Source organism: Sorghum bicolor, chromosome 4 (genome assembly GCF_000003195.3).
Source record: "Sorghum bicolor cultivar BTx623 chromosome 4, Sorghum_bicolor_NCBIv3, whole genome shotgun sequence".
In the NCBI taxonomy this organism is placed as follows: Eukaryota; Viridiplantae; Streptophyta; class Magnoliopsida; order Poales; family Poaceae; genus Sorghum; species Sorghum bicolor.
Window position 1 is genome coordinate 59,714,364 of NC_012873.2, and position 27,953 is coordinate 59,742,316.

The following is a 27,953-nucleotide window of genomic DNA, read 5'->3' on the forward strand; positions in this document are numbered from 1 at the left end:
CAGCCTGCCTCATACATGGGCCGTACGGGCCGGACCTGCGGTCCACGTAGAGACCTTAGCCCATTGGTGTGCAATGGGCCTTCAGACAACGAGTACGGCGCGCGAGTCGCATACACGCCGCCCGCAGCCCCGCTCTAACTCGATTTCGCCGGAGCCGTGCGCGCGTACGGGGCGTGGGGCGGTCCTAGCTGCGGCGATCCGCTGCTCTCGCATCACCGGCGCCCTCGCCTCCGCCCGCCCGCTCGTCGAGGGGACGCGCGCTGCACCGCCGCTACAGTCATGGTAACTTCCTCCTACCTCCTCGTTTGTACCAGTTCGATCTCACATTGCTTGTAGGCTGTAGCCGAAATGTTCCGACTTCCTAGGGGTTCGGAACTTCTGATTTCGCCTTAGCTACTTGTAATTTTGTTTATGGGGTTCAATTTACTCGCTGCAGTTCCCGTTGCAAACTGTGCGGTCACATTAGCGGGTGTATGGGAATTGGAGACAAATTTAGGGTGTGTAAGAATGATGAATAGTTCTGGACCTAGCCGCGATGTTTATGTTATCTGAATGTGCTTTGCTGAATTTGGGAGCGTAAACACTTCGTTTCCAATTTGGATTAATGTTCATAATCGAAACGATTCTAGCCTCCTGTAACTTGCCCTGTAGAATGTGTGATACCAGCTGAGACATTATCACGCACTTGTGTTTGGTATGCTTGGTTCAAGTGATATCGTAGTTGCATAGTTGGATTGGACTGGTCATGTTATGATATCTATTTAACCCCCATCCAGTTTAATAACTTACTTTGGCATTTTGCCATGGTTGCCTTGTTTATCTCTTGCATCCACATCCAGTATTTGGTGTTAGGCTTGCATTTTTTTTTTCTTCTTCTAGCAATATGACTGACAATATTACAAGTTCCCAACTAATGACTTCTTTTTCAGGCTAGTGTTGCTGATTCTTTCATGGTGGATCTTGATGAGCTATCGGACAGAGAAGACTATCCTGTGAGTTCATTTCTATCTTGTGAAGGTTTCTTACACTGCAGCACATTTTGTTGGCTGATTACTGACATCTTGTGCTTATTTCAGGAAGTTGAAAATGCAGAGGCATAAAACTTGGAAGAGGATGCTGATGATAATGTCCCTGACCTGAAATCTCTTGATCTTGATAGTGTCTCAAAACTTCAGAAGATACAACGCTATAAAGATATAATGCAGGTATGCCAGCTATTTTTAGAAACCCATGTTTTCCCGTTTCCCCCTTGTTACGTTCATGGCTAACTGTACTTAAACTAGTATATGAGTGAAGGCATCCTAGGATTTTAAATTGGGTTGCTCATTGCCAATGCATAAGCTGAATACTTTTAAAATTAAAGATTCTTCATGTGCAGGTGAATGAAAATGAATGGATACTAAATAACATAGATCTTTTTTTTACTCAGTCTCCTGTACTAACAGTTCTGTTACACATTTTTATCTTCCCAGTTGAATGTTCTTTCCATGATGTAAATAGTTCTTCAACATAATGGGTGTATCTTAGAATGTAAGTGAAGTCTCGAATTATTTTCTTTTGTTGAATTTCAGATAATTGTGTTTATGTATTTATATCTTGGAAGTGTTGATCCTATCGATGTTTAATTGACAACACTGGATTAGTTTATTCCGCTTTGTTAAATCGTTTTATTACTGATGTTGTAACCCTAGAATTCTTCATTTCATAAGTCATTTTTTAAGCCCTTTTTACTTGCTTGCTCACAGAAAGTCGAAGATGCACTTGAAAGAGGCATAAGTGACTCCAATCAAGGGGCCATCCTGGAAGATCAAGAGTACCAGCTTGTTGTTGATTGCAATGCTTTATCGATAGATATTGACAATGAGATTACTATAATCCACAATTTCATACGTTACAAGTTCAAGCTAAAACACCCTCTATTAGAATCCCGTGTTCACCATCCGATTGATTATGCCCGTGTTGTCTGGAAGATTGGAAATGAGATGGACTTAACACTTGTTGATTTGAAAGGTATTTTACCTTCTGCAGACATAATGTGGATCACAATGGCAGAATCAACAACTAGCGGGGAGCCTCTTTCTGAAGATAATTTAGTAAATACTATTTAAGCGTGCGACAGAGCTCTTAACCTTGATGCAACAAAGAAGATGCTACTTGAATTTTTGAAGAGACGGATGGGATACATTGCACCAAACCTTGCTGCCATTGTTGGCAGTGCTGTTGCCCCAAAACTGATGAGTCGTGCTGGTGGTTTGGGAGCACTGGCCAAAATGCCCGCTTGTAATGTGCTGCTTCTCGGTGCAAAGAAGACAAATCTGTCTGGATTCTCTACTGCATCAATGCAGTCTCGTATTGGTTATCTTGAACAAACTGAAGTATTTCAAAGTAGACCTCCATCTTTAAGACCTCAGGCTAGTAGACTTATAGCTGCAAAGGCAACAATAGCAGCAAGGATTGATTCCATAAGAGGTGATCCAACTAGAATAGCTGCGAAGAACTTGCTAGAAGAAATTAGTAAGAAGATTGAAAAGTGGCAACAACTACCACCTGCAAGGCTTCCAAAGCCACTTCCTATTCCAGACTCTATGCCTAAAAAGAAACGAGGGGGTCGTCGGCTCCGGAAAATGAAGGAAAGGTAAATTATTTGAAACTTTCTTATGTCCAAATTGAAAAAATAAACTATTATACTTCATGTAAAAAATGCTATATAATGCCCATTCTCGTGTGAGTTCCCTGATTGCATTAGCTGTTTGTCTCATTTGCATTTTGCAACTTACTTTTTTATATTACTTTGAGTGTCCCTTGCTAATTCTCTTACCTTTTTGTATCTGGGAATTCAATTTGCAGATATGCACAGACCAACACGATGAAGCTTGTGAGTCAGATGAAGTTTGGCGTGCCAGAGGAGAGCACATTGGGTTAGTTACTCAAAACATGAACACTAGAATGACATTGTTTAGTTTCAGCCTGTTGGGAACTGGAATGTTTTTCTCCTTTAATACTCTTTAGTATTAGTATTTCTATTACTAGGTGATGGCTTAGGGAAAGGTTACGGCTTGCTTGGGCAGGCTGGAAGGGGGAACCTGCTTGTGTCTGCTGGTCAAAGCAAACTTTGTACTAAAATTGCTAAAAGGCGTGTGATTTAATCTGTCTTTCCTTTTTTTTCCATGGAGTTTTAATTTTATATATATGACAAATATTGGATCCTATAAATTGTGGAATGTCTTTCCATTGTACAATCTTATCTCTCACTGTTTGGAATGTGGTATTTACAAAATAATAAATATGGATCTTACTTTGTTATACTATTACATAATAAAATTGCATATGAATCGGTATACAGGAAAAATATCCATAACTACAACAGAAAACAGTTATCCTTTCCCTTTTTATCTTTTTTTTTATAGCTTCTACTTTCATGTGCTTGACATTTCTTCATTTGATGATCTGCACCAGGACTCATCTTTGTATAATATATTTTGATTTGAAATTGTTTACCAGGAAGCATATGCCATTGCACCGGATACCATTCTCAATAGAAACTGCTTTATTATGCATGCTGCACTGAACTTGAATACAGTACATTCTTCAAAAAAAGCTTATTTGTCTGCATTTCCACTCTTAACTGTCCCTTTTTACAATCTGTCACTCATCATTAATTTATTTTGATATGTTTATATAAGATTCAAAGAGAAGAGTTCTGAAAGTAGTGGGTCAAGATTGGGGTTGACATCAAGTTTTGCATTTACGCCAGTTCAAGTAGAGCACCTCCAATGGTTTGGCAATTTTGGTTTGGCATTTGTTATTGTTTGCCAACTCCCAATTGCAAATGCAAAAGAAAAAATATGGCCATCCCCAATGGTTTGGCATTTTGGACTTGGCAATTACCTAGTGGAGATCGCTCGGCTGCGTGGATGCAATGGCCGCTCGCGTGTTTCTGTCCAGACGCGCGCGATCTTCAGGGAGGGATGTAGTAGACTCGATCGGCGTATTTCAATAGCGTTCAGGGAGGGACGACGTAGCAGACTCGATCTGCGTCTTTGAGTCGCGGCAAACCAATGGCGGCGCGGACTCTATTTGGCGCGAGGACTCCCTACGACGAAGGAAACGGCGCCAAAGAGACCAGGCCGCGCACGGAATTGACGCAGGAAAACCGGCCGCAAGCGTTTGCCAATCCAAAAGCCAACTCCCAAATATGCTAAGGGGAGCCTCTCAAATGCCAAGTTTACTAAAATGGCAAACCCGTTTGCAAAACCGTTGGAGGAGTGATTTTTACCTTTTTGCCAAATAACACAAATGCCAAGCAAACCGTTGGAGAAAGTGAGCTTTGAGTTGGAGTTGCAATGTTCCTTTCTATTATATTTAATTGATACACAACTCAGTTTGTTTACTTAGAACTTGGCTGATTGCCACTTAAATGACTGTTTGACTCGCCCATAATTCTAAAGAAAATCATATAATGCCAAGGAGGAACTAGGTATACAAGAATTAAGAAGAGCAACTCTCAGATCTGAACTACTCTCTAATTTGCTTGCTTCAAAGTCTTTTTCGGAAACATGTTTTGCATGTGTATCATTAAGGAGAAGTAAAGAGTTTTACAGCTAGTAACGTTGGGAGGCCTAGAATGCGAGCGGCACACCATAGCCTCCTAACGACAATTGTGTTGCTTGCTTCAATTCAAAGTCATTGAGAATGCTGTACTTCCTGTACGATTTAATGCTATATGTCACCACACAGCTTAGCATTTGCATCTATGTAATGTTCACTTTATGCTCAGTCGTCTGATTATAGGTGTAGCTTTTGACTGCTATGTTCGTCTGATTATAGTTTCCCTTATCTTTGGTCCTATCAGTTTACATACAGCTTTTGATGATTTTCTTTCCCACAGGGAATAGAGCTGTCAAATCCATTCGCCAAAGGTGGTGACATAACCGACAGCACCTATTTTTCAGACACTGGAACATTTTCAAAGATCAAGGTCTGAAGAAATCAGTTTATTTGCCCCCATCTTCACAGAGTCATCATAGTACAAAGGGTACATATGAAAATCAGTTTTTTTTTGAGGGAACATATGAAATTCAGGTTGATAGCATTCTTGGTCATGGTTTTCACTAACTCGATGTAGATATTGATCCTCAATTGTGCAATATTTATCCTTAGGTTACCATTTTTTGTTAGCATGTTTTGTGTTTCCATGTGGTAGATGTATAAACTTGGCTACTTGCCGTTGCCACCAATAGAACCTTGTTTGGTTTCCTCAGTGATGAACTATGACATGAGAAAATTCTACCTGCGATTCTTTTTTCCCAGAAAAGACAACCAACAGGAGATGATGTGCTGCCATATACAAATTGAATCGTCACTCTTTTCTTTGGACCATTCCTTGCTCTGCTTCCAAAACCATTTGTGATGCTGGTGTGAAAGAATCCGATCTTAATCTGTGTGCGCCCATAGTTTTGGAACAGCGGCCCTGGTGGAGCACTTATCAAGTTGCTCAAAACGAACCGTGAGGACTGTAGAACGCTGACGCACTGGCTGCAGTGAGCCAGTGATGATCAGTTCCTTGGATGTTGCTTGAGACTGTTTGCATCTTCTTATCATCTGCAGACTAGAAGCCAACGAACTTTTCTCATCCAGGACCAGGAGGCAGGGCCCAACTTTCCCGTGATGGTCCTTGCTTGATGGATTGCCGTTCGTACCCAAGTCTGTTGCGCATACACCTCCACACTTTCAGATTGATTGGCTTTGTGCTCTGTCAGAATTATTTGGTCGCATATACCGATTAGAGTGGGCACGGTTCATTGTAGCTGGACTGCCTCCAGTGCGGCCGTGTCTTGGCTTTGTTTTTCACGTGAGCTCATGAAATGCTGGAACGATCTGTACTGGTTACTCCACGCCTGTGCGCAGTACTTATATCGCAATCGCAACACCCTCGTCCATCAAAGTCGTCGAATTGGATTCGTCTTCTCATGCCTCAGGAGTCAGGAGCCACGACGGCCAGAATCATCATCATCATCATCATGAATAAAATGTGGTCTCTCTTACTTATGGGAAGTGGGAAAACACACACACACGCCTATGGATGCGAATTGATCCAATAGAGCACAAGATTCCACCTTTTTTCCAAGAACGGAAACGACTCCCTTTCTTGTAAGACCCTCTACTACTTTGTTCGGTAAAAGAAGACATTTTTCCTTGTTTGCACTCAAAATGTTATCTAAGCTTTGCCCACCAATACATATATTTTATATTTACCCTGAATAATTGATTTTAATTAGGATTTAATGTTTTATTCAACTAGTTGAATGCTCACGCATTACGCTGAATGTGGGTTGTATGTTGAGGTAGAGGAGAAATGAGATTTCTCCGGTTTTTTATAAGGAAAACAAAATTATGCGGAAAAAAAGAGAGGGGATGTTGCGGAAACAGACCACATTGGAAAGGACAGACAAAACCCAATAGAGATAGAGATGTTGGAGACAGAGAAGAGGGTGAGATAGTGATAAAAAGTAGATATAGAGATTATACATACTCTACTCCCATAATTGTCTAGTACTGGTAGAGCACAATATTGTCATGCTTCTCACTCCCTTTTCTGTTCCTTTATTTATCTATCTGGACGTGCGTCATCAGCAAGATTAGCAGCTACACTCGTGCTGTCACGCGGCTCTGCTTTCCAACCTCGAGACTGGCCTGCCTGATATATATCCTTTGGCGGCTAGGCCCCTCCAAAAGAATCGCAAGGCAGGACAGCAGAGCAAGGGGAGGCCAGTGCTCTCCTGTATTGGCCTCAGAGACTTGCCTGGCATACATATCCCACAGAGGCCGGAGCTGATCCTGATCGCGCACGCTCAGCACCTGCTTGAGGGCATGGCTGCAAGGAGGGCTGCTTCCTCCGTCCTCTCTCGCTTCCTCCTCACAAGGCCTTCGCCTTCGCCTTCGCCTGCTTCTGCTGCTTCTCCCGCCGGCAAATCCGCCCTCCTAGGAGCAGGTGATCTCTACATGAACCCTGTTTCTTTCTTGATTCATTTCTGCTAATGATCGCAATCGAGCTCTGATACTGTAATTCCGAGGGCCGTCGTCTTGCCTTCGCTAATCATTTTCCTGTTGCCGTTTCAATCGCCTTATCACGTCGTCAGGTGTAGTAGTGCCTTTGTCTTTTCTCTGTGAAGTCTATTCTCACTGTTGATTGTCGGTATCTGAAGAACAGTAGATAGCGATAGGCATCACTGGTTGTTGGGCACGCCGATCAGCATGCCCAACAAAATAACGTCATCAGTGAGTCATGGCGCTAAGGTAGCCTGAAATTTCCTCTGCTCTGCAGGTAAGGTCCGTCCTTATCAGAAAGGGGGTTGCAAAAGCTGTAACGCAGGGGCATGTTTCCAATGCTGAATTCGCATTGAGAAGTGTACATACACATATCTCAATACAGATTCGTATTGATATGTATGTTTACAGACTTCTCAATGTGAATCTAGAGGGAGCGAGAGCATGTGCCCTCATGGTCAAAAATAAGTTTACCAACTGTAATTGCATACTCGGTGGTTTCTGTTGCAACACTACTGTGTTTTTCCAAGTTCCAACGCTACTGTGTTTTTCTGGTAGATCACACGCCTACCATGCGTCAACGAACTAGTTTGAAGCATGTATACTAATCAAAAGATAAGAAATTGTTTCCTCAGTCCATGGATTCTGCGTTAACTTTGAGTTGAGCAATTTGTGATTCATTCATGCTCTAGCTGAAACTCTTGGCTCGATTGAACGTGTTCTGTTGCCAGGGGGCCCTCTTCACAGGTTCAGCACTGCACCGGCAGCCGCTGCTGCCACCGCAGAGGAGCCAATCCAGCCCGCCGTGGAGGTGAAGCACACCCAGCTCCTCATCAATGGCAACTTCGTTGACGCCGCTTCTGGTATGGCAATCTTCGTACCTTGGACCTGTCCATGGCGTTCATCAGCGTCTCAGCGTCGTGTACCTTTCACCACTCACCAGGGAAGACGTTCCCGACGCTGGACCCCCGCACCGGCGAGGTCATCGCGCGCGTCGCCGAGGGCGACAGCGAGGACATCGACCGCGCCGTCGCCGCCGCCCGCAGGGCCTTCGACGAGGGCCCGTGGCCGAGGATGACCGCCTACGTGCGTGCGCACAGCACCCGCCGCTCCATGTTGGCACACGCTGACGACGACAGTTCACGCTAACTAACGGACGCGCATGGTTGGTCGCCGTGGTGGTTTCAGGAGCGGTGCCGGGTGCTGCTGCGCTTCGCGGACCTGATCGAGCGGCACGCGGAGGAGATCGCGGCGCTGGAGACGTGGGACAACGGGAAGACGCTGGCGCAGGCGGCGGGCGCCGAGGTGCCCATGGTGGCGCGGTGCATCCGGTACTACGCCGGGTGGGCGGACAAGATCCACGGCCTGGTGGTGCCGGGCGACGGCGCGCACCACGTGCAGGTGCTGCACGAGCCCGTCGGCGTGGCCGGGCAGATCATCCCCTGGAACTTCCCGCTGCTCATGTTCGCCTGGAAGGTCGGCCCGGCGCTGGCCTGCGGCAACACCGTCGTCCTCAAGACCGCCGAGCAGACGCCGCTCTCCGCGCTCTACGTCGCCAACCTCCTCCACGAGGCTGGGCTCCCCGAGGGCGTTCTGAACGTCGTGTCCGGCTTCGGTCCGACGGCCGGCGCCGCGCTCTGTAGCCACATGGGTGTTGACAAGGTAACCCAGCTCAACCCCGGCCGGCCTTTTCCATGCATGCTTCAGTGGCCAGCGCTGATCGGATCCCTGGCTGAACAACTTGCACGTTTTGTTCTGGTGCAGCTTGCGTTCACGGGATCGACGGGCACGGGGCAGATCGTGCTCGAACTGGCGGCGAGGAGCAACCTGAAGCCGGTGACGCTGGAGCTCGGTGGCAAGTCCCCTTTCGTCGTCATGGACGACGCCGACGTCGACCAGGCCGTCGAGCTCGCGCACCAAGCGGTCTTCTTCAACCAGGTGCGTGCGTGTCCAACTGCAAAGTCTGCAATGGTGCTGTGTTGGAGCAATCGTCGCTGCCGATTCTGAACTCTGGAACGCTTTCCGAACGCATATATATAGGGCCAATGCTGCTGCGCCGGGTCGCGGACGTTCGTGCACGAGCGCGTGTACGACGAGTTCGTGGAGAAGTCCAAGGCCCGCGCCCTGAAGCGCGTGGTCGGCGACCCCTTCAGGAACGGGGTCGAACAGGGGCCTCAGGTACGCATTTCTCAGCGTCGTCGTCCGGGTGCCTCCGTTTCAGTTTCAGCCGCGCCGCCCCGGCCCTGAAATCTTTTCTCCTTGCGTCGCGTCGTCAGATCGACGGCGATCAGTTCAACAAGATCTTGCGGTACGTCCAGTCCGGTGTCGACAGCGGCGCCACCCTCGTCACCGGCGGCGACAGGGTAGGCAGCAGGGGCTTCTACATACAGCCGACGGTGTTTGCCGACGCCAAGGTAGTCCTTCGATCTCGATCCCAACTTGCTCAATGGCTGCATATATCATCATCGTAGCATTCTAAACTTTGGGTTCATGCATCAGGACGACATGAAGATCGCTCGGGAGGAGATATTCGGGCCGGTGCAGACCATCCTCAAGTTCAGGTACATACACACGCATGCATGAATGATCTTGTGACGACACACAGGGCAATGGTAGGTGTGTCTGCGTAGCGCGTGACGACTGACGCCACGCCGGGCGTGTGCTTGTGGCATGCAGCGGCATGGAGGAGGTGATCCGGCGCGCGAACGCGACGCACTACGGGCTGGCGGCGGGGGTGTTCACGCGGAGCCTGGACGCGGCCAACACGCTGTCCCGGGCGCTGCGGGCGGGCACGGTGTGGGTGAACTGCTACGACGTGTTCGACGCCACCATCCCGTTCGGCGGCTACAAGATGAGCGGCGTCGGGCGAGAGAAGGGCGTCTACGCCCTCCGCAACTACCTCCAGACCAAGGCCGTCGTCACGCCCATCAAGGACCCCGCCTGGCTGTAATCACACCCGTCCCTCACCGGCGCTGCGCCGATTCTCGCAGAGAATGTGACCAATAAAACAACCGTTTATAAACACCCAGCTCCAAGTCCGTTTTCGCTCCCGTAAAAAGGACGTAACATAGTCCACCTTTCTTCCTCAAACTTTAAATCTGGATAAACCGTCTCCCTCAACTCTCACCGTCAGTCGTGCGAGATTTATTACCACTATTTTGTCTAAGTTAGAAGTGGTTTTTAAGGTGATATGTCAATTATAATTAAAAATATTGATAAGCACCTGAATATAAAGTTTTAAATTAAAGAAAGTACCTCTAAGCTTATAAAAACTCCAATGTACATCCAAGATATAGATTGGGAGTTTGGGACACGGTAAATAAAAACAAGATAGCATGATAATGTAGAAATTAGATTCAACTCTGTTAAAACAAAAAATATATATACAAAAATATGGAAAATTTTGAAACATTTTAATTTATATTTAAATGTGTTTTAAAACTTTTCATGACAAAAACATGAGATGCAACCAACATGGATGCAACATACATTAATGTTGAACACACTCATGTTGTGGATGCAACCAATATTTTGAGATTGTGAAAATACATTAATGTTGTGGAAAGTTTTTAAAATACATCTATACATTTATTAGAATTTTTTAAAGATTTTTTGGGATATTTTCTCATTCTCCGAGGAATAAATCTAATTTCTAGAATCGTCTAGACTTTAATGATTTCTAAATATGATATTTGGGTCTTTCTTGTCCTAGAATATCTCTAAGATTTACTCAAAACTTTTATAAGTTTAAAAGCAATTTGCATAGTTTTACAAACTTTATTAAGTGTTTCCTATAATATAATTTTTAATTAAAAAATGACTAAATCGCCTAAAAATAACTTCTAACGGAAGCAGGGAGGTGACTTAAATGATTTTGAAAATTGAGGGAGGTATTTTACAGGTATTGGAGTTAGAGGTTTTAGAAATGAAAAAAAAGGACATTTTTCAATCTAAAATTGTTGCGCTGCAAAGCAGGTCATCACCACATTGTCTACTGTTTCGTGTTTCCTCTCCATTTACCGGGAGATTTCCTTCGAAGCTTTATGCACAGAAGGCCTTGTGAGTTTTGCCTGTTATGCGCACTAGCCTGGCCCGTCCACAATATTTGGGGCCCGAGTACTCGAGTAGCAGTCATACTTTGGGTATTTGGGAGTCCTCCACGAACTCTGCTCCATAAACTCTACTATAGAGTAGCTCTATAAAAAACTGGAGTTCGTGGAGTATCTCTTTAGATGCTCTCACAACTTTATCTTTTTTCTCGAACTGAGTGTGTGGAGCTAAAACCGTTTGGGTAAAAAACGTAGAGCGGAGCTGAAAAACGTAGAGCAGAGCAGTTCCAAACACCCCCTTTGTTGTTTGGAAAAAAAAAGTCTATATCAACTCCTTCAAATTTTGCCAAAGTTTTTTTTCTTCATGAACTTTGAAACTAAATAAAATATTTTCTTCAAATCGTTCATCTTACCTCGCTGATCCTATATAAGTAGTTTAAATGCGGTTTTGTGTTTTTCTTTTTTATTTATTTTGGCTGAATCTTTAAAAAATTATAGTAAATCATAAAAAATCATAAAATGAAAAAAAAAATCAATTTTGTCAAACTCCACATAAGTAGATCTATAAGAGCATCTTCATGAGACTTTCTATATTCTTCCTAAATGCTAGGAATAACAATTTTAGTGAAAGACTAACCTCCAACAACTTCTCTAAATGGTCATCCAAATATAGTCATTGTCTATTTTGTATTTTTCGCTAGCCAAATATAGATGACGAGAATGACTCTCTAGAGTGCGCATGAGTTTTAACAAAACTGTTGGAGAGTAAAGAATATAGAAAAGCAATTTTATGCAAATGGTTCTCCAAATAATAATTTAGACAGTGAGATTTAGAAAGACTTTTGGAGATGCTCTAAGTAAACATATAATATGATATGCTTTAGTATAAGCTTTAACTGTGACTTTAGATCTATGTTTTTTGTAATTAATCAAAATAATTTATAGCTACAATTCCTATGGTTCGATTATGATAAAATTTTTATGGTTGACTAATTATTATATAATTGAACTATAGTAAAAAATTTTATACTCATTGGATCATGTGTAACCTAGTTATAAATTTATTTATGTTTAACAAGGATAAACCTAAATAAAATCTATAACTAAAGCATGTGTCTGCAGAGCTTGTCATGGATAAACAACTCACTGGTTATGATGTATTTGCATTTTTTTTCCACGTTGAGTAAGGAATGAGTAGTATGTCTGCAGAAGAAATGGGTAAGTAGTTCATCCAATGTTCCAAACGAGCTCCTATCTATCTTCGTCCGAGAATAAATTTGCAGAAAAGACAGGCAATTTACATACAGGCAAAAACGACAGGTAATTTACAAGGAAGAGACGGCAATCCGGGGACCAAACATGCTACACGACGCTACACTTCAGAAACTACCTCCACGGTGGCAACAACAGCGCCGGCGGCGTCCTTCCGCTGCTCGACCGCCTCGGTGCGACAGACGGGGCATCGGCGGCTCTTGCGCAGCCACGAGTCGAAGCACTCCGCGTGGAACCTGTGGCCACACCTCGGCAGCACACGGCACCGGTCGCCCGAGCGGAAAACATCCAGACACACCGAGCACTCGCCACCGCCGCCGCCGCCGCCGTCCTCCTTGAACTCATGGCACGGCAGCCCGCCGACCTCCTCGGCCGAAAGGCCAGCACCGCCGCTCTCTTCCTCCGCGTGCTCCGCGACGCGGTGGGAGGGGCGCGCGCGGAAGAGCACGCAGATGGCCACGACGAGGTGGAGAAGGACCATCAGCACGAGGCCGACAGTGATGAAGATGATGCGGTGTAGTGTTGATCCCTCCATGCCGTCGGAGTCGGATAAACTTGTTGTGCGCGCATGCAGAGACACGCAACGCAAGCAAGCAACTCTGAAGAAGGCGGCAAGCAACAAGCCAGCAGCCGTGGAGCAGAGAAGACTTGTCACTTCTGACTTTTTTTAGTCCATGGAAGTTGGAGTACTCCTAGAATTTTATTACTCCCTCAAGGCCTCAATGACTCAGGCCTTGTTTAGTTCCAAAAAATATTGCTAAATATTTCAGATTTTGTATCACAGCAAATTTTGCGGTACATGTATAAAATATTAAATATAAATTAAAAAAATAACTAATTGCATAGTTTATTTTTAATTTGCCAGACAAATCTTTTGAGCCTAATGAATCCATAATTTGATAATATTTATCAAATACAAATGAAAGTACCATAGTGTCCATTTTATAATTTTTTTTGCAACTAAACAAGGCCTCAATCCTTAAAATAACTAGACTTATAGAAAATGTCATTAACATTTATATTTCTAAATAAGTTTATTATGAAAAAGTTCTATAATTAGTCTAACCATACCTAAATGTTTATACTTTTCATATAGATTTGGTTAACCTTATAATTGATTAATTTCTCGAAAAATGAAAATTATATTCTTTCTAGCTAGGACGGAGAGAGTACTATATTTCTCAGCCAGAGCTTTTGCTGCCGAAGGTCAAGGAAATGAATAGTAAACTTGATTTGCTTTGCATTATTTTCAAGAGCTGAGCATCACCTGGGATCAAAGTCAATGAAATGAGAGATTTGGTGCTTCGTTTGCTAGTTAGCGTCTGAATATGCATATTTGACCTATAACAACATATACCGTCGCTAGACTCTCTACTCCCGAGAATTCAGCAGGGATCAGTCGGAAGTGAAAACCTGGTCAATTATACAAGAAACCGTCCAGATGCATCCTCTTCATCTCCCCCTCGATCTACAAGTACCATCACTACTCTTTCTGTCGGCACTATTGATTCTTGCTAATGCCTGCGCGTCCAACTGATGAATCTGCTGGACATTTCTCTTGGTGCATGGAGGGGTATGTGGATTCTCGTTTCAAAGTTGAAATTTCAAGTTCAAAGCGGATGACATCACGTTGGAAGTTCTAAAGGCTCCTTTGGAACGTAGGATTGGAGAAATGCAGGAATAGGAGAAACACAGGGATAGAATAGGATTGCCTGTGTAAAACTGAGAATTGGAAAACATAAGAAACTTTACTGGAGTTGTTGTTTGGATGGACATAGGAAGTTTGTAGGAATAGCAACTTTAGGAAATATATCCTTTTATGTTAGTTTCCTCCTTGTCACATGCACATGCATTCTTTTTCCTGCCACATGCATGCCTGTTCTCTTTTTTTTTGGCCGTATTTTTTCTGCCAGCTAACAGTGTTTTTCTCTCACAATAAATCAGCCAACAGTAATTTCAGTCTTGACTTTTCATACCAACGAATAGGCCAGGGAATCGATGACATGATTCTTTCCTCCAAAATTCCTGCGGCTGATCAATCCTATGAACCAAAGGAGGCTATACATTTCTCCTGTGAAATTTCTTTGATCCAAAGGAGCCCTAATATATAATTATATATGCCTAAGTTCCAAATTGATCTCTTTAGCTTATATAAAGATTACTTTTCGAGTTCAGAGTTGGAGTTTGTGTGTTCGAAGTGCTCAATAATTTGCGTTCAAAGTTGAATTCTAGGATAAGATCTAAGATGTGATGATAATTAAAAAGTCTACAAATTTGGATTCGTCTCAGTCCGAAGCTGTAGTTCAACTAGATATACCTAGCGCAAAGTTGATAGCCTCGGATCAAAGTTTTATGTTTCTTCACTTCTTAGTCCATTTGCCTGATGAGTCCTTTCTTTAGGAGTGCTTGAGACCTTTTTTTTTGAACCAATCCACTTGGGGTGTGTTTAGTTCCCTATATAATGCAAAATACAAAAATACCAAGTATATTGGAATGATGAAATACAAAATATCATTTTTTTCATGGGTATGTTTAGTTCAATCAAAATGCCAAAAATTCCAAGGTCCAAAATACATGAAGCTGCTCTTTTAGACCTTTTTTGGATTTTTGAGACCAAAATTTAAAATGTAAAATGATAACCATTTTACCAAAAATTTTAGATGGTGTTTAGTTCTATTCCACAGAATGGTGGGCCAAAACATGAAATTTTTTGGTCTAAATGGGAACTAAACAGGCCCTTTGCTGGGCCAGAAAGCCCAAGTGATTGGCCAACGGCTGCATCTACTTCATGTGACATGACACTAAAAAGGGGGGAAAAAGTCCTTTCCACCCCTTCAATTTTGCTTAAAGTTTGAATCCCCTCAGGAAACCAGATTTTGACCTCACCAACTTTTAAAACCAGGTGAAATTGCTTCTCGGATGGTTTTCACATTAGTTTTGTCTAACATGGCGTCACGCAGGTCATGAAAAAGGTAATTTGTAACCAATATAAAACAGTGTCGCATCTTGAACACTTCAGAATATTATCCAATAGTTCAGGGTCAAACACACTATAAAATATAGAGATAAAATTTCAAAATATTATCCAAATACTATTCTTAAAAAGTACTCCCTCCGTCCTAGTATATAAGACGTAACCACCTCTGGTTTAAAGACCAAGAATGCATTTAATTCTCTCTTACAACACTAATAGTACTGCATTTTATGTTTGTGAGAGAACATGCCTTATATTATGGGACATGAGTAAAAAATGGTTACGCCTTATATACTATACTAGGATAGAAGGAGTATGCAATTAAAATTTTAAATATATTTTAATCTTCAAAGATTCATATTTTTTTCAACTCATAAAACTATTTTTCAGCTCGTAAGACTATGAAACAAGTTAAATTCCTTTCTACACGTATGTGTAGTTACTCTCATAGTGTTTGTTTGATATACTCTCATTTTTTTTGTCATAATTAGCCTAGGTTGATGATCCAACAAATTAGGTCTTCAAGTGACTTCGACGACAACAGCACAACTTAATCTTTAATTATTCCTGTGACACGCCTTCAATAAACAGCTTCATTATGGACCCTCAAACAGCTTCCATTTCTGAATAAATTAATTTTTAGAATTATTCTAAGTCAATTTTCTTAAGTTTGAACAATTATATATAAAAAGTACTAACCTCCATGACACCAAAAAAGTAGTATAGAAACATATTTCATGTTGTATCTAATCTAACTGTACTAATTTTGTGTTATAATTTTCTATAAAGTTTCCTCAAACTAAAAAAATTACTTACAGCTCCGAAAACTAATTTACTTAGAGCATCTCCAACAGTTATTGCAATTGAAAATTGTCATTTGTTGGAGTTTGCCAAGTCCCTAAACGTTTTGTCAAGGAAAAAATAAATTCATCTCTAAGTGTTTGACATTTTTGACTTGACATTTCCTAAAATAGTGGACCCAACTATTTTTGTCTGGGAATCTTTCATCTTCATGGAAAATTCTCTCACGCGTCGCGCGGGCGCTTTCTTTTTCGCGCGCAATTCCTTCGCCTGTCGCCGCCAATTCTCTCACGCGTCGCGCGGCCGTGTTCATCCCGCAAGTCCACGTTGCCGCTTGGTCTAGGTCGTCGAGATCCGATCGAGGCAACAGTCCCAGGTAGCACTGTGGCATCCAGGTCCCAAGGCTTCCGCAAGGAGGGCTTCGAGGTCGCCAAAAGAGGTCGCTGCTTGATCCAGGCCGGCGACATCTGCTCGAGGTAGCCTCGCGTCGCTGCAAGAAAAGGAGGCGCCGATGGATCTCCTTCGTCCTCGCGCGAAGAAAGGAGGCGGCGCGTGAAGAAAGGAGGTGGCACGCGGGGGAAAGAAAAGAGTCGCGCGCGGGGAGGAGTCGTCTCGCGGGAAACTACCACGACGTGGGGAGTACGGGCACGACAATGAGTCCAAGATTCTTGGGATATCAAAATTGCCAAGCCATTGTGCCTATGCAAAAATGCCAAGTTTGGTCCATCAAATGCCAAGTTTGCCAAAATGCATAAGTCAAATACAAAACTATTGGAGAGCAATTTTTAAGGTTTTTAGCAAATTTTCAAGAATGCAAAATCCAATTGCATAACTGTTGGAGATGCTCTTACACCTCCACCCTCATGTGTGTGTTGAATCGCGAGGAGTTGTAGTGTTGTCCGTCTTTTTTGTCTTTTTGTCCTTTTTTCAAAATATTCTCACAATTACGTCTTTATTAGTTTGATTTCAGAATCTGGACCCAGGGCTTGGCGCCATCGTCATTGGCGCCAATAGTAACACATTTTGGCGCCATCCACCATGGCACCAAGCTTGGCACCACCACTAATGGCGCTAAAGGTGCGTAACTGCGCATGTGGTTTCTGGGCTTTGCGTCATTGCCACTGGTGTCAAGCAGTGTTAGTTTGGCGCTAGTGGCAATGACGCGAAGCCCTGGGTCCATATTATGGAATCAAACTATCAGAGACGTAATTATAAGAATCTTTCGAAAAAAAAGCCGCAAAAAAAAAGACGGTAGTGTTGTACACCAAATACATCAAACCACCAAATTGCTAATAGTGACCGTCCCAAGCAATTAACATAAAAGACTAATCAGTGATTAGTGCTAACTTAGGCATAGAAAGAGTGATTGCACGGGTGATGATTACTTGCTGGTTCAAGGAGTGAAACAGTAAACACACCTATCTTTGTTACACCGTGCATTGTCTAGATTACCCGCCAGCCGCCAGAGCCCAGAGGTTAAGGGAATGTGTTTATTTGGAGGGACAACCTCTACGTCCGGTTGACGAAAGTGTTACGCATTCCACAACGAATGAATAATATAAGTCAACGACGAGTGATCGTGAAAGTGCAACGTCACTGTATCTGGCCAGGTTATGTGTACAATCGGATTCTCATTTCGCAAATTAAACTATAGAAATAGAATGAATTAAATGTGCTTCTTAATTACAAAGGATTGACTGAATCATGTAATAACAGAGGAAGAATCTGCTTCAGATAGCACAAGCAGGAAGGATTCACTATTCAGGCAGCAACGAGCTAGCTCTAGATGCTCGCTACCTACCGATCCGCAGCTCCATGTCTTTCAGTCACGACCGCCGACGCCGAGGACGCGCCGGCCACCGCGCCGGCCGTCTTTCCGCGGCCGATGCCAAGGACCTCGGCGCGGCAGACGGGGCACAGGCGGCTCTTGCGCAGCCACTGGTCGACGCACTGCGCGTGGAACCCGTGCTCGCACCGGGGCAGCACCCGGCAGCGGTCCCCGGCCTGGAACGCCTCCAGGCACACCGCGCACTCGGCGCCCGCCGCGCCGGCGCCGGCCTTGCTGCACTCGTGGTCGTGGCACGGCAGCTCGTTCAGGTCCTCGGGCGACAGCCCCTGCCCCGCCGCGCGCTCCTCGTCCTGCCGCCGCGACGCCGCGGCGCGGAGGACGACGCCCCGCCTGAGCGCCCAGACGACGATGAGGACGTGGAGCACCAGCATCGCCACGACGCCGGCGACCAGGAGGAGCACGGACACCGTCAGTTCCACCATTGCTGCAAGTGCAACGAACGCCGCCGCGAGCTACTGACTTTGTCTCCGCCTAGCTACAGCAAGAGCAAGCAATCGAGCACGATCGAGAGGCTAACGGAGGCCGTGGAAATGGACAAAAGAATCTGCAAGTGGCTGTAGAAGAAGCAGCTCGCAGGTCGCTGGATCTCAAGCCTGCCAGAGGTCCAGTGTCAATTGCATCTTCCATGCCTATCTCCTTGTTGTCTACGTTTGACAAACTTGCCGCACAGGACATGTTGGTAAAAGCGACACCATGTATGATCCTGAAGATATGATTACTGGATTATTTAAGTTGTTGGTTTGGAGGAAACGGTGTGCCGTCTGCAGGATCAGATTAACAATGCTGCAAATGGTCAGGATTAAACGAGTCACCGGTGCTGCATATAGACGGCCCGGCACAGCACGGCACGGTCCGACGGTAGTTGCCTAACAGGCACGCGGGCCTGGTCTTCGGCCCAAGCACATCACTATAGACTGTTTTTTTTTGCCCCAAGAGGGCAAAAGGCAGGGGAGGTGGCGGCGCGTCGTGCTCGCCGTCGAGATCGACGCTGGCGCGCTCGCCCCCGAGGAGCTCGACACCGGATCTAGAGAAGGAATGGAGAAGGCAGGGACGAAGCCATAAACAAATTTAGGGGAGGCTGAACAAAAATGCTACATCGACTTAGCTCTACTATAACCCACATAATAGAAAAAATATAATGGCTTGAAGTAGTTTGATATTAAAAACATCAATCAGGGATGAAATTCACAAAATAACTCATAAAAAATAAAGGTCTCAGCTCACCCTAACTTATACATTTGTGCTTAAAATTAGAAGAAAAATACTAGAAACTCCACTGGTCCAACAGCGGTAGGGGGGCTAGAGCCCCCCTAGCCCCACCGCTGGATCCGTCGCTGGGACGAGGGCAAGTGTGCTCAAGGCCGGCAACGCCCTGCGTGCTCGAGGTCCATGGACGACAATGCCTCGTGGTCGCGTGCTTGAGGACGACAGGCGCGCCAAACAGCGGACATGCGTGAGGAAGAGGTGCGGGAGAAGGTCGAGCGCGACTCGTGAGCCGCTAGGGCCCTGCTCGTTTGCCGTCGTGTCGTGCTGTCGTCTGCTGCCTGCTGGCCTGCTGGGGGGGCGTGCCGGAGTGGAGAGCAAAGCAGAGAGAGGACAGGATGCGGGTGCGACCAAGAGTGGAGAGGAGTGCGGTGTGCGACACGGGCGAGTAGGAGGTGAGGAGCCAAGTGCGGCACTGCGGCGACGTTGAGTGAGAAGGGCTAGGAAGTTAGGGTTAAGAAAGCAGGCTGTGGTGGGCTTTTCATTTTTGGCCATTTATCGGGTCTTCATTGGGCCTCTGGCCATTTACCGGGTTGGGCCGTGCTAGCCTGGCGTGCCTGAGGTAAGGCCCAGGCACGGCCTGGTGCCTCAGGCCGTGCCAGCTCAGGCGCGCTAACCACCAGGCAAGGTCATGTTTGGGCCAGGCTAAAAAACAGATCTCGTGCTGGGCTAACAGGCTCGGGCTGCATGCCTATATATAGTGCTGCAACTGTTGGATGATCACTACGTGGCACTAGCCTAGCTTGCGTGGTGAAAACGACGATCTAGGTGCTGCCGTGCTAGCCTGCAATAAGAGGTATGGAAGAACAAGCTAACAACCGTCTTTCAATGTATTTTAACATAATCTCCAACAGTTTGGTAAAAGTTGTTTGCCATATTTTGAGTTTTAATAACTTGCTAAAAGATTTGACAAGTGAAAAAATTGACCATCTCCAATAGTTTGCCATTTGGGCTTGCCAAATTAAAAAAAGACCCACACCTCAACTACCCACGCGCCGCTTTTCTGTGCGTCATTTTATTTTGGAATTTATTTGCTGTCATTTTATTTTGAAATCATCATCTATGAAACATTTTTTATTATAAAGTGTATTTGTTTGAATTTATTTGCTTCAATATTACTGTCATTTTATTGAACAAACAAGCACTAAATTATTTGTTTTACCAAACCACCGCAGCAGCTCGGCAGCAGCTGTCGCTGTCGCCTGTCGCAGCCGCACGGCAACAACTCAGTACCTAGGCAGCAGTTCGTACGGATGTGCGAACAAGTACGCGTGTGTAGAAATACGCGCGCTGCACCCGGAGATGGCAAGCGGAGATTTTTAGCAAATATGTTTAGTAAACTGTTGGAGAAGATTTTTTCTATTAATTTACCAAATTTTGTGGGATGACAAGTGATTTACCAAACTGTTGGAGATGCTTTAAGAGCATAGAATCAAATTATTTTTAAAATAAAAAAATATATAAAAATTATCAATATTTATGATGATACTAAACAAGTATTTTTAGATATTGCAAGATATATTTTTATAGTGTACTTTTTTTTGCGAGACCTAGTTTTTTATGGTGTACCTACTGCCCCCTTCTCAAAATACATGACATTTTTTTTACTTTTAGATATTTTGTTAGACTATCTGTCTTATTCAAAAATATTGTATAAATATTATTTATTTTATTATGACTTATTTTAGTGTTAGAGATATTATTTTAATAATGACTTACTCCCTCCGTCTCAAAATAAATGTTGTTTACGCTTCCAAAAAATAAATTTAACTAAATATATAGTAAAAAATATTAATATTTATAGTACATAATTAGTATAGTTGGAAAGATTTTTAAGTCTAATTTTTAACAAAATAATTTGAAGTTACAAATATTGTATGTATTTTCTGCAAATGAAGTCAAACTTGTAGCACAAAAACCCAAAACAACACTTAGTTTGGGACTGTGTGAGTTACTCATTTTATTATTTACATAAAATATGAATAAGACATATAGTCAAATATGATATCCAAAGTATCTATTTCGAGATTGAGAAAGTATCTTGTTATAAATATTAATAAATCTTCTTGATATAAACTTATGCAACATCGTTTGGGTTTATCAACCAAATCTATCAGCCATTCACTAATATTTTTTTTTAATAAATCAGTCAGGTCAAACAAAAAGTTAGAATTATGCTTCTTTTAACGGAGGCAGCAGCAGCTGAATCGAGCTTGGCTGCGACCAAGGCGACCTGGCAGGGGAAAGCGACGCCATGGGCCATGGCCGGTAGAGACAGCTTGACGCTACCGCTGTTGCGAATTGCGATGGCAGAGCACCTAGTGTGAGTGAGTTGTCGTCGTTTTTAATTTACTGCCGCTTCAACTTAGTCCTTGTTTAATTCTCTCCAAAATTAAAAAACTTTTCAATATTCTTCGTTACATCAAATCTTATCTACATGCATAAAATACTAAATATAGACGAAAATAAAAACTAATTATATAATTTGTCTATAATTACGAGACGATTTTTTAAACTTAGTTAATCTATAGTTGAATATTATTAAATACAAACAAAAGTGCTACAGTATCAGAATCTAAAAAACTTTTCACAACTTTTAAAAAGGCCTTAGCTCGTCTGCCTTGTGGCGCCCGTTGCGTGTCTTTAAGTAAAACCGCAGCGTAGCGTTAAGGCAACATGAATATATTACAGGAGCATCTTGCTTGCATGTAATGCTCCGGTTGGCATCGGCAGGACACGACCATGACACTTCAGCTGTTTCTTCTTCAGGGTAGCCGATGACTATTATATCCTCAATCCTTGTTTGATTTGATGAGAAATATGGATTGAGGCCTTGTTTGAATGTATTTGTTTCTATATCAATATTTATGTGTGTCGAAAGTGAATTGGTGTGAAACTTAATTAGTTTAATTTTTATGTCAACCCACATCAAAACATCTGAAATGAGATGGATACGACCTATTGGGTCTAGTGCATTGTGTGGCGCTAGTGTCTAGCACATAAAATTATTCAGATATGCTATATTTAGAGAAAAAAAGTAAAGCTCTAAGATATTTGAATGTGTTCCTAGATGATATTGTAAGGAACTTGAGGCCGACCAAAAGGGAGAGAAGGTTTGGTGGGGAAGCTCTCCTCCCGTTTGTTTTAAAAAAAAAGGAAGAGAAGGAATTGGGTAAAAAAACAACCTAGGGTTCTCCTTTGGACTATGCTAAATTAACTAACTAGCTGTGTACCTAGGTATATCTAGTGTTCTCTACTTGCTTAAATCCATGAAAAGTTTTCCAGCATTGTGCACTTAGTCATATCTAGTGTTTTGTACTTACTAAAACATGTATTGAGTTCTGCAATCTAGAGCAAATCTTACTAACTAGCTTAACCAAATCTAGAAAAAAGGAACACAAAAGATACGAAGGAGCAAATACGGTAAGTAAAGAGATCAAACAAGGAGGTGCAAACTCCCGAGATGTATCGGTTGCGGTTGCCAAAACACAACCTCCAGTCAATATTGCAGCTCCATGAAGGTACCTTCCCCGTTCACGAAGTTAGCCTCACCACAAAGGTTCCCAACAACTAAGGCAAGTGTCGCAAACCACTTATGCTTACTACCGTCACCCGACTCCCTCACTCGGTTACCTTGATGCCATCCACTACAAAGCTTCTCCACCAAGAGGTCTCTCCTCATTCCCTGTACACAAAGTTGTCGTTGCTCCAAATCAAGCTTTTTTGCTCGAATGCGCAAAAGGTTTGCATATCTTTGTATTAAGTAGAAGAAGTTTGGATTACACAAGAGGTCAGTAGCAGACTAGGAAGGATATAGAGAATGTAGCTTAAGCTCAGCCCTCCTAGCAAACAACACATGACACTATTACTCGCTAACTAGACAACCTAATTTGCTATTCCCAACATGAATCAATTATTGCACCGTGTGCTGGATGGTTGCCAAGAGCTGCTGAACTAAAGTTGAAGCTCATCGGAAACATCTCCCATTATATGTTCAATCCAGTGGCGGAGCTACAGGGTATGCCAGATATGCACCGGCATACCCTGCGTAGCTAGCAAGTATATAGTGCATATATCTATATCATGTTATTTAATGCCTATAAACCAAATTACATTGTGATTTTCAATTTTTGTACAAAATTATCAAATGATTTTATCGAATTGTAAGTGAAATCTTTTGAATGGCATACCCTAATATAAAATCCTAGATTCGCCACCGGTTCAATCCAAAGTTCCCAAGCTACTAGAGTGAATAAGGAGTCAGCTCCCAGCCTTGCTTGTTCACTCCATCACAACCACTGCCTGAAGCCCTGAAGTCAGGGGGCTGGCAGGGGCCACAGCCCCCCTTCTAACATCACAACAAATTTTTTATATAATATATATAGTTTAATAATCTATGATAAAGATATAAGAAAAGCTTTTTTCATATTTTTTATGACTTCTAGACAACAAAATCAACCCCCCCTCTAACATCACAACATTCTTTTATGTACCATATATAATTTAATAATCTATTAGAAAGATATAATAAAAGCTTTTGTCATATTTTTATGACTTCTGGACAACAAAATCATACAAATTTACAATTTATTTTTTAACGGCCTCTTTATGAATAATTTCTAGCTTTGCTGTCGATAGACACAGTTGTCTACCACATGAAAAACTTAAATCATCAAATAATGTATAAATTAGAGCCAAGCCCCAGTGCAAAAAACAAAGCAAATAAGCTACACTAACCCTTTGACCAGCGCCCCTTATGCATAATTTCTAGCTCTGCTATTGATCGCAACCGCCACCAATTCAGCGAATACTGATCGTTGACCTGTGTGCCATCCGTTCCGAGCCCCACTAGAATGTTCCACCACACCTGCCTTGAGTAAGAGCATAAGGAGTAACTTAACTCTCTCTCTCTCTCTGTCACAAGGAGTACACATCACTAATCACTCTCACGAAGTTTTTGATATGAACAAGTTCTCCTATGTGCTTGGAGCATATATTGAATTGTAGCAAGTTTCTCTAATTTCTATGGTCTCCAACACTCTTGAAAAAACTGGTTTTAAGAGGTATAAATAGCCTCAAGCAAATCATGTAGCTGTTGTTCCAATGGCCACAATTTTCTATAAGCACTGGATTATCCGCTTTAAAAGAGTGGGATAGTAGCATTCGATCATACGGTGATACTATGTGAAATATGTGCATTGTTTCTACCAGTCGTCTCAAAAACGTTGAGCACTGAATCATAGGCCTTGTTTAGATTCATTTTTTTATTTTGACATTGTAGCAATTTCGTTTTTATTTGACAAACATTGTCCAATCATGTAGTAACTAGGTTTAAAAAATTCGTCTCGCGATTTACAGACAAACTGTACAATTAGTTTTTGTTTTCATCTATATTTAATGCTCCACGCATGTGCCGCAAGATTCGATGTGGCGGAATATCTTAAAAAGTTTTTGGTTTTTGGGTGAACTAAACAAGGCCATACTATGTAATTCCCTTCATCTCAAATTATAATATGTTTGACTTTTTTGACCCTAAGTTTGACCCTTATGTAAACATAGTCAAATTTAAGTCATTCTTGAAGAACTTTTATTAATAAACCAAGCCACGACAAAAGAAGTACTCCCTCCATCCCAAATTGTAAGTCATTCCAAGAATCTTGGAGAGTCAAACTTTTCTAAGTTTGACCAATTTTATATGATAAAATAATTATTATTATGATACTAACTAAGTATCATTAGATTCTTCCTTAATTATATTTTTATAATATACTCACTTTACGTTACAAATCTTACTATTTTTCTCTATAAGTTTTGTCAAACATGAAAATGCTTTGACTCTCCAAGATTCTTGGAATGACTTACAATTTGGGATGGAGGAAGTAATATTTTACATAAAAAATTGAATAAAACGAGTAGTGTGTCAAAAAGACCAAATGTCAGATCGAGTACTATTTTAGAACACGTCTCGTTGATATTTTGGTAATATCTCCTAACTCTGAAGTCCGATTTTGAAGATCATCTACTTGATGGAAAGCTTCTGAGGTGCGTTAGAAGATTATATGCAAATATTGCACTGTCACGAGTCACCCAGTGAAGATTAGTACCCTGTGCATGTCTTGATGCTTCGTATTTTGGTCGTATCTTTTTTTTTCTCCGGATAGTGTTTTTTTGGCACAACCATTGCACAGTGTTCTTCTGAGTGGCTTGCAGCCATAGCTGCAGCGGTCGCTTCTGCTTTAGTTGAAGCGAACGGAGCCTAAATAATATGATTTTATACTAGTTGAAAATCTTTTAAAACTCAATTTGAGAGTTAAGAAATATGAATGCTGGCAGCTGCGGCTGCAGGTTCAGGCGCCACATGCTTTGGCTTCATATTGAGGCGTTTTGGCAACCATCTGGCAGCAACACAAAATGGCAATAACACATGGGAACGAATTAAACATGTTTATCAGAAGATTTAGCTCACTGAATGGTTCTTTCAAGGAAAAAAAAAATCACTGAATGATTAGTGCTACCGGAGTCAATCAACAAGACATGCGGACAAAATTAGCGGCCGAAGCTGCGATGCAATTCACACTTCTGAATCAGGAACTCTCTGAATAGCATGCCCGGAGAAGCTTCAGATAGCATGCGTGGAGAAGCCTCACTTTCTGAATCTTGATTCCTGAATGGCTGAATGCCTCGCCATTGAGGTGGGCAAGGCAATCAAATGGACGAGCAAAGCATAGCCGCGTAGGGGGTAGGGGATTTGGCAATTCGTGTGGTCGAACCCATCCATCATGAGCCTATATAGAAAAGTTATCGCTAAAAATATTATTTGCTAATTTATTATAAGAAAAAAAACACAGTTAAGTGACAGACTCTAAAAATAGCATTCGCTAATTTATTTATGAAAAAACACAGTTAAGTGACAGACCGTGGAGATAAGGGTGTTCCCAATGGGGCTAGCAAATAGCTAGCTGACCTATAGAATTAAAACGATTAGAAATTAAAAAAAACGGATAAGAGTAAATGTGTTAGTGACTGAAAAAAATTTCGGAAGTCATGCTAGCTGAGCGCTTGCCATTTCGCTAGCTGCTTAAGTTTTGTGGTCCATCTATCAGCCATTGGAGACGCCCTAAGGGCTTCCGCAACACGGTGAGTTGGCATACTGCTTCAATCGCCATATCATCAATCCATGTTGATCATAACAGCTAGTGGTCTTGCAGAGTGTCAGTGATGCTTACAGAAGCTGTGTATGCTTCAATCTGACAAAAGTTGAAGCAACACTTAAAATTCACGTTGTGAAGCAAAAAGACTCTAGTATTTGCTTGGGACAGCAGATAAATAAGAATATGATGGAAACAACCGTGGAAAAGATTTTTCACTCTGTATGTGCCTGCGTTGGGAGAAGAGTGAAACGACCTAGATTTTTCCAAAAAAGAAAAAATCCACAGATTCGAATTATAATGTGATAATTCAAAAATTGAACCATCTCATTATCATATATCAGCTGTTATCATAGTCATACATCGTGAGAAACAAAATTACCACACATTTACTTTACAACTCTTGGTCAACAAACCTATTACATCGTTTTTCTAGCGGAAACACGCACGGGTTTTTATCAGAGTCGATGTGGCGCGTCAGCGGTGAAGGCTCCCCCTTTACGGGCAATCATCAGAGTCGGCGTAGTTTATCAGCGGGCGTAGTCTTCTTCCTTGAACCAAACTTGAGCGCAGGAACGAGACCACCTAATCCTTCTATTCTCCATAATTATCGTCATAGACCACGTTCACAACCTGCTAAACAATTTTCAGTACGATTTGTACTGGCCACTGGCTCCCACCCTATGCTTTTGCGTAAGCTTTGTGATAAGTGGAATGGAAAGGGTAGATCAAGAGGCCTATATATATGGCTGTAGTTTTTCTTATGCAAGTTCATCAATATTTTATAATAATAATTCATCAAGTTTTAATCCATCTCAACCACACGTCCATCCATTTATCCATCCATCCCATCACACACATCTCACCACACTCTCACTCTCTAGACGGCAAGTACGACTCCCGCTCGTGCCTTGCCTCAACGGCCAACGCCGGTTCCAACACAAACCCAGGGGAAGGTAGAAAGGACTCCTCTCACTAGTCAAGTGAAGCTGTACTTAGGAAAGGTCCATAGCCGACGAATCGGCATATGTATCGATCGATCAACCAAACTCTGCAGAGGTTTGCACTAACCACAAGATCACCATCATCGACGAAGGCCCTCGTCTAGGCTGATTCCGGGCTGCCTTCCAACTAAACACGATGCCACCCTACCACTCAGAACTGGGACCATACCGGAGTACCACCGGTACGCTGAGACTGTGAGGCGTAGTACCGGGCCCCAAAGGTCACTACACTGTCTTAGAAGGGTGTGGGTCCTCATGCCCGTACCTCCGTACACTATCCGCTAACAACCTAGTAGTAGTGGCACCGCCCTAGCTGGTCGTACATCCGTCTCCTCCCCATAAGAGCGAGTGGGGTGCAAGGCTTCCTAAGACCCGGTCCACAGAACATATCAGTCCTTAGGGTGACCAATCAGGACATCTTCACGAGGGGCCAACCGATGCCCCGCTCGACGGGACATCCGGCTACCCCGTGCTAAACAGCACCTCCCATCCCGGTGCTTCGTCCCACGAAGACACTCCACTCCGGGACCTCTCCCTGTCACATGT

The 27,953-nt window shown here is 43.0% G+C and overlaps 3 protein-coding genes and 1 pseudogene across 3 annotated transcripts; 2 read left to right on the forward strand and 2 right to left on the reverse strand.

Annotated features, from left to right (window-relative positions):
* LOC8071733 lies at nucleotides 181–5,284 on the forward strand (annotated as a pseudogene).
* Nucleotides 6,650–10,097, forward strand: LOC110434959 (aldehyde dehydrogenase family 2 member B7, mitochondrial-like). The gene is made up of 9 exons (XM_021460066.1): nucleotides 6,650–6,991; nucleotides 7,779–7,910; nucleotides 7,991–8,133; nucleotides 8,236–8,709; nucleotides 8,812–8,985; nucleotides 9,088–9,225; nucleotides 9,324–9,461; nucleotides 9,547–9,608; nucleotides 9,724–10,097. Exons 1-9 carry the CDS (start codon nucleotides 6,871–6,873, stop codon nucleotides 9,995–9,997), a joined length of 1,656 nt encoding a protein of 551 aa, XP_021315741.1. The 5' UTR covers nucleotides 6,650–6,870; the 3' UTR covers nucleotides 9,998–10,097.
* LOC8077696 (RING-H2 finger protein ATL14) lies at nucleotides 11,458–13,175 on the reverse strand. The gene has a single exon (XM_021460067.1). It carries the CDS (start codon nucleotides 12,901–12,903, stop codon nucleotides 12,469–12,471), a length of 435 nt encoding a protein of 144 aa, XP_021315742.1. The 5' UTR covers nucleotides 12,904–13,175; the 3' UTR covers nucleotides 11,458–12,468.
* Nucleotides 17,787–18,749, reverse strand: LOC8071734 (RING-H2 finger protein ATL8). Its single transcript, XM_002454296.2, has one exon. The coding sequence runs from the start codon at nucleotides 18,412–18,414 to the stop codon at nucleotides 17,941–17,943; it is 474 nt and encodes a 157-aa protein (XP_002454341.1). The 5' UTR covers nucleotides 18,415–18,749; the 3' UTR covers nucleotides 17,787–17,940.

Coding starts and splice junctions, on each gene's coding strand:
- LOC110434959 (XM_021460066.1), top strand. CDS start 6,871: ATGGCTGCAAGGAGGGCTGCTTCCTCCGTCCTCTCTCGCTTCCTCCTC. Junction 7,911..7,990: donor CTTCGTTGACGCCGCTTCTG/GTATGGCAATCT, acceptor ACCACTCACCAG/GGAAGACGTTCCCGACGCTG. Junction 9,609..9,723: donor CAGACCATCCTCAAGTTCAG/GTACATACACAC, acceptor TGTGGCATGCAG/CGGCATGGAGGAGGTGATCC.
- LOC8077696 (XM_021460067.1), bottom strand. CDS start 12,903: ATGGAGGGATCAACACTACACCGCATCATCTTCATCACTGTCGGCCTC.
- LOC8071734 (XM_002454296.2), bottom strand. CDS start 18,414: ATGGTGGAACTGACGGTGTCCGTGCTCCTCCTGGTCGCCGGCGTCGTG.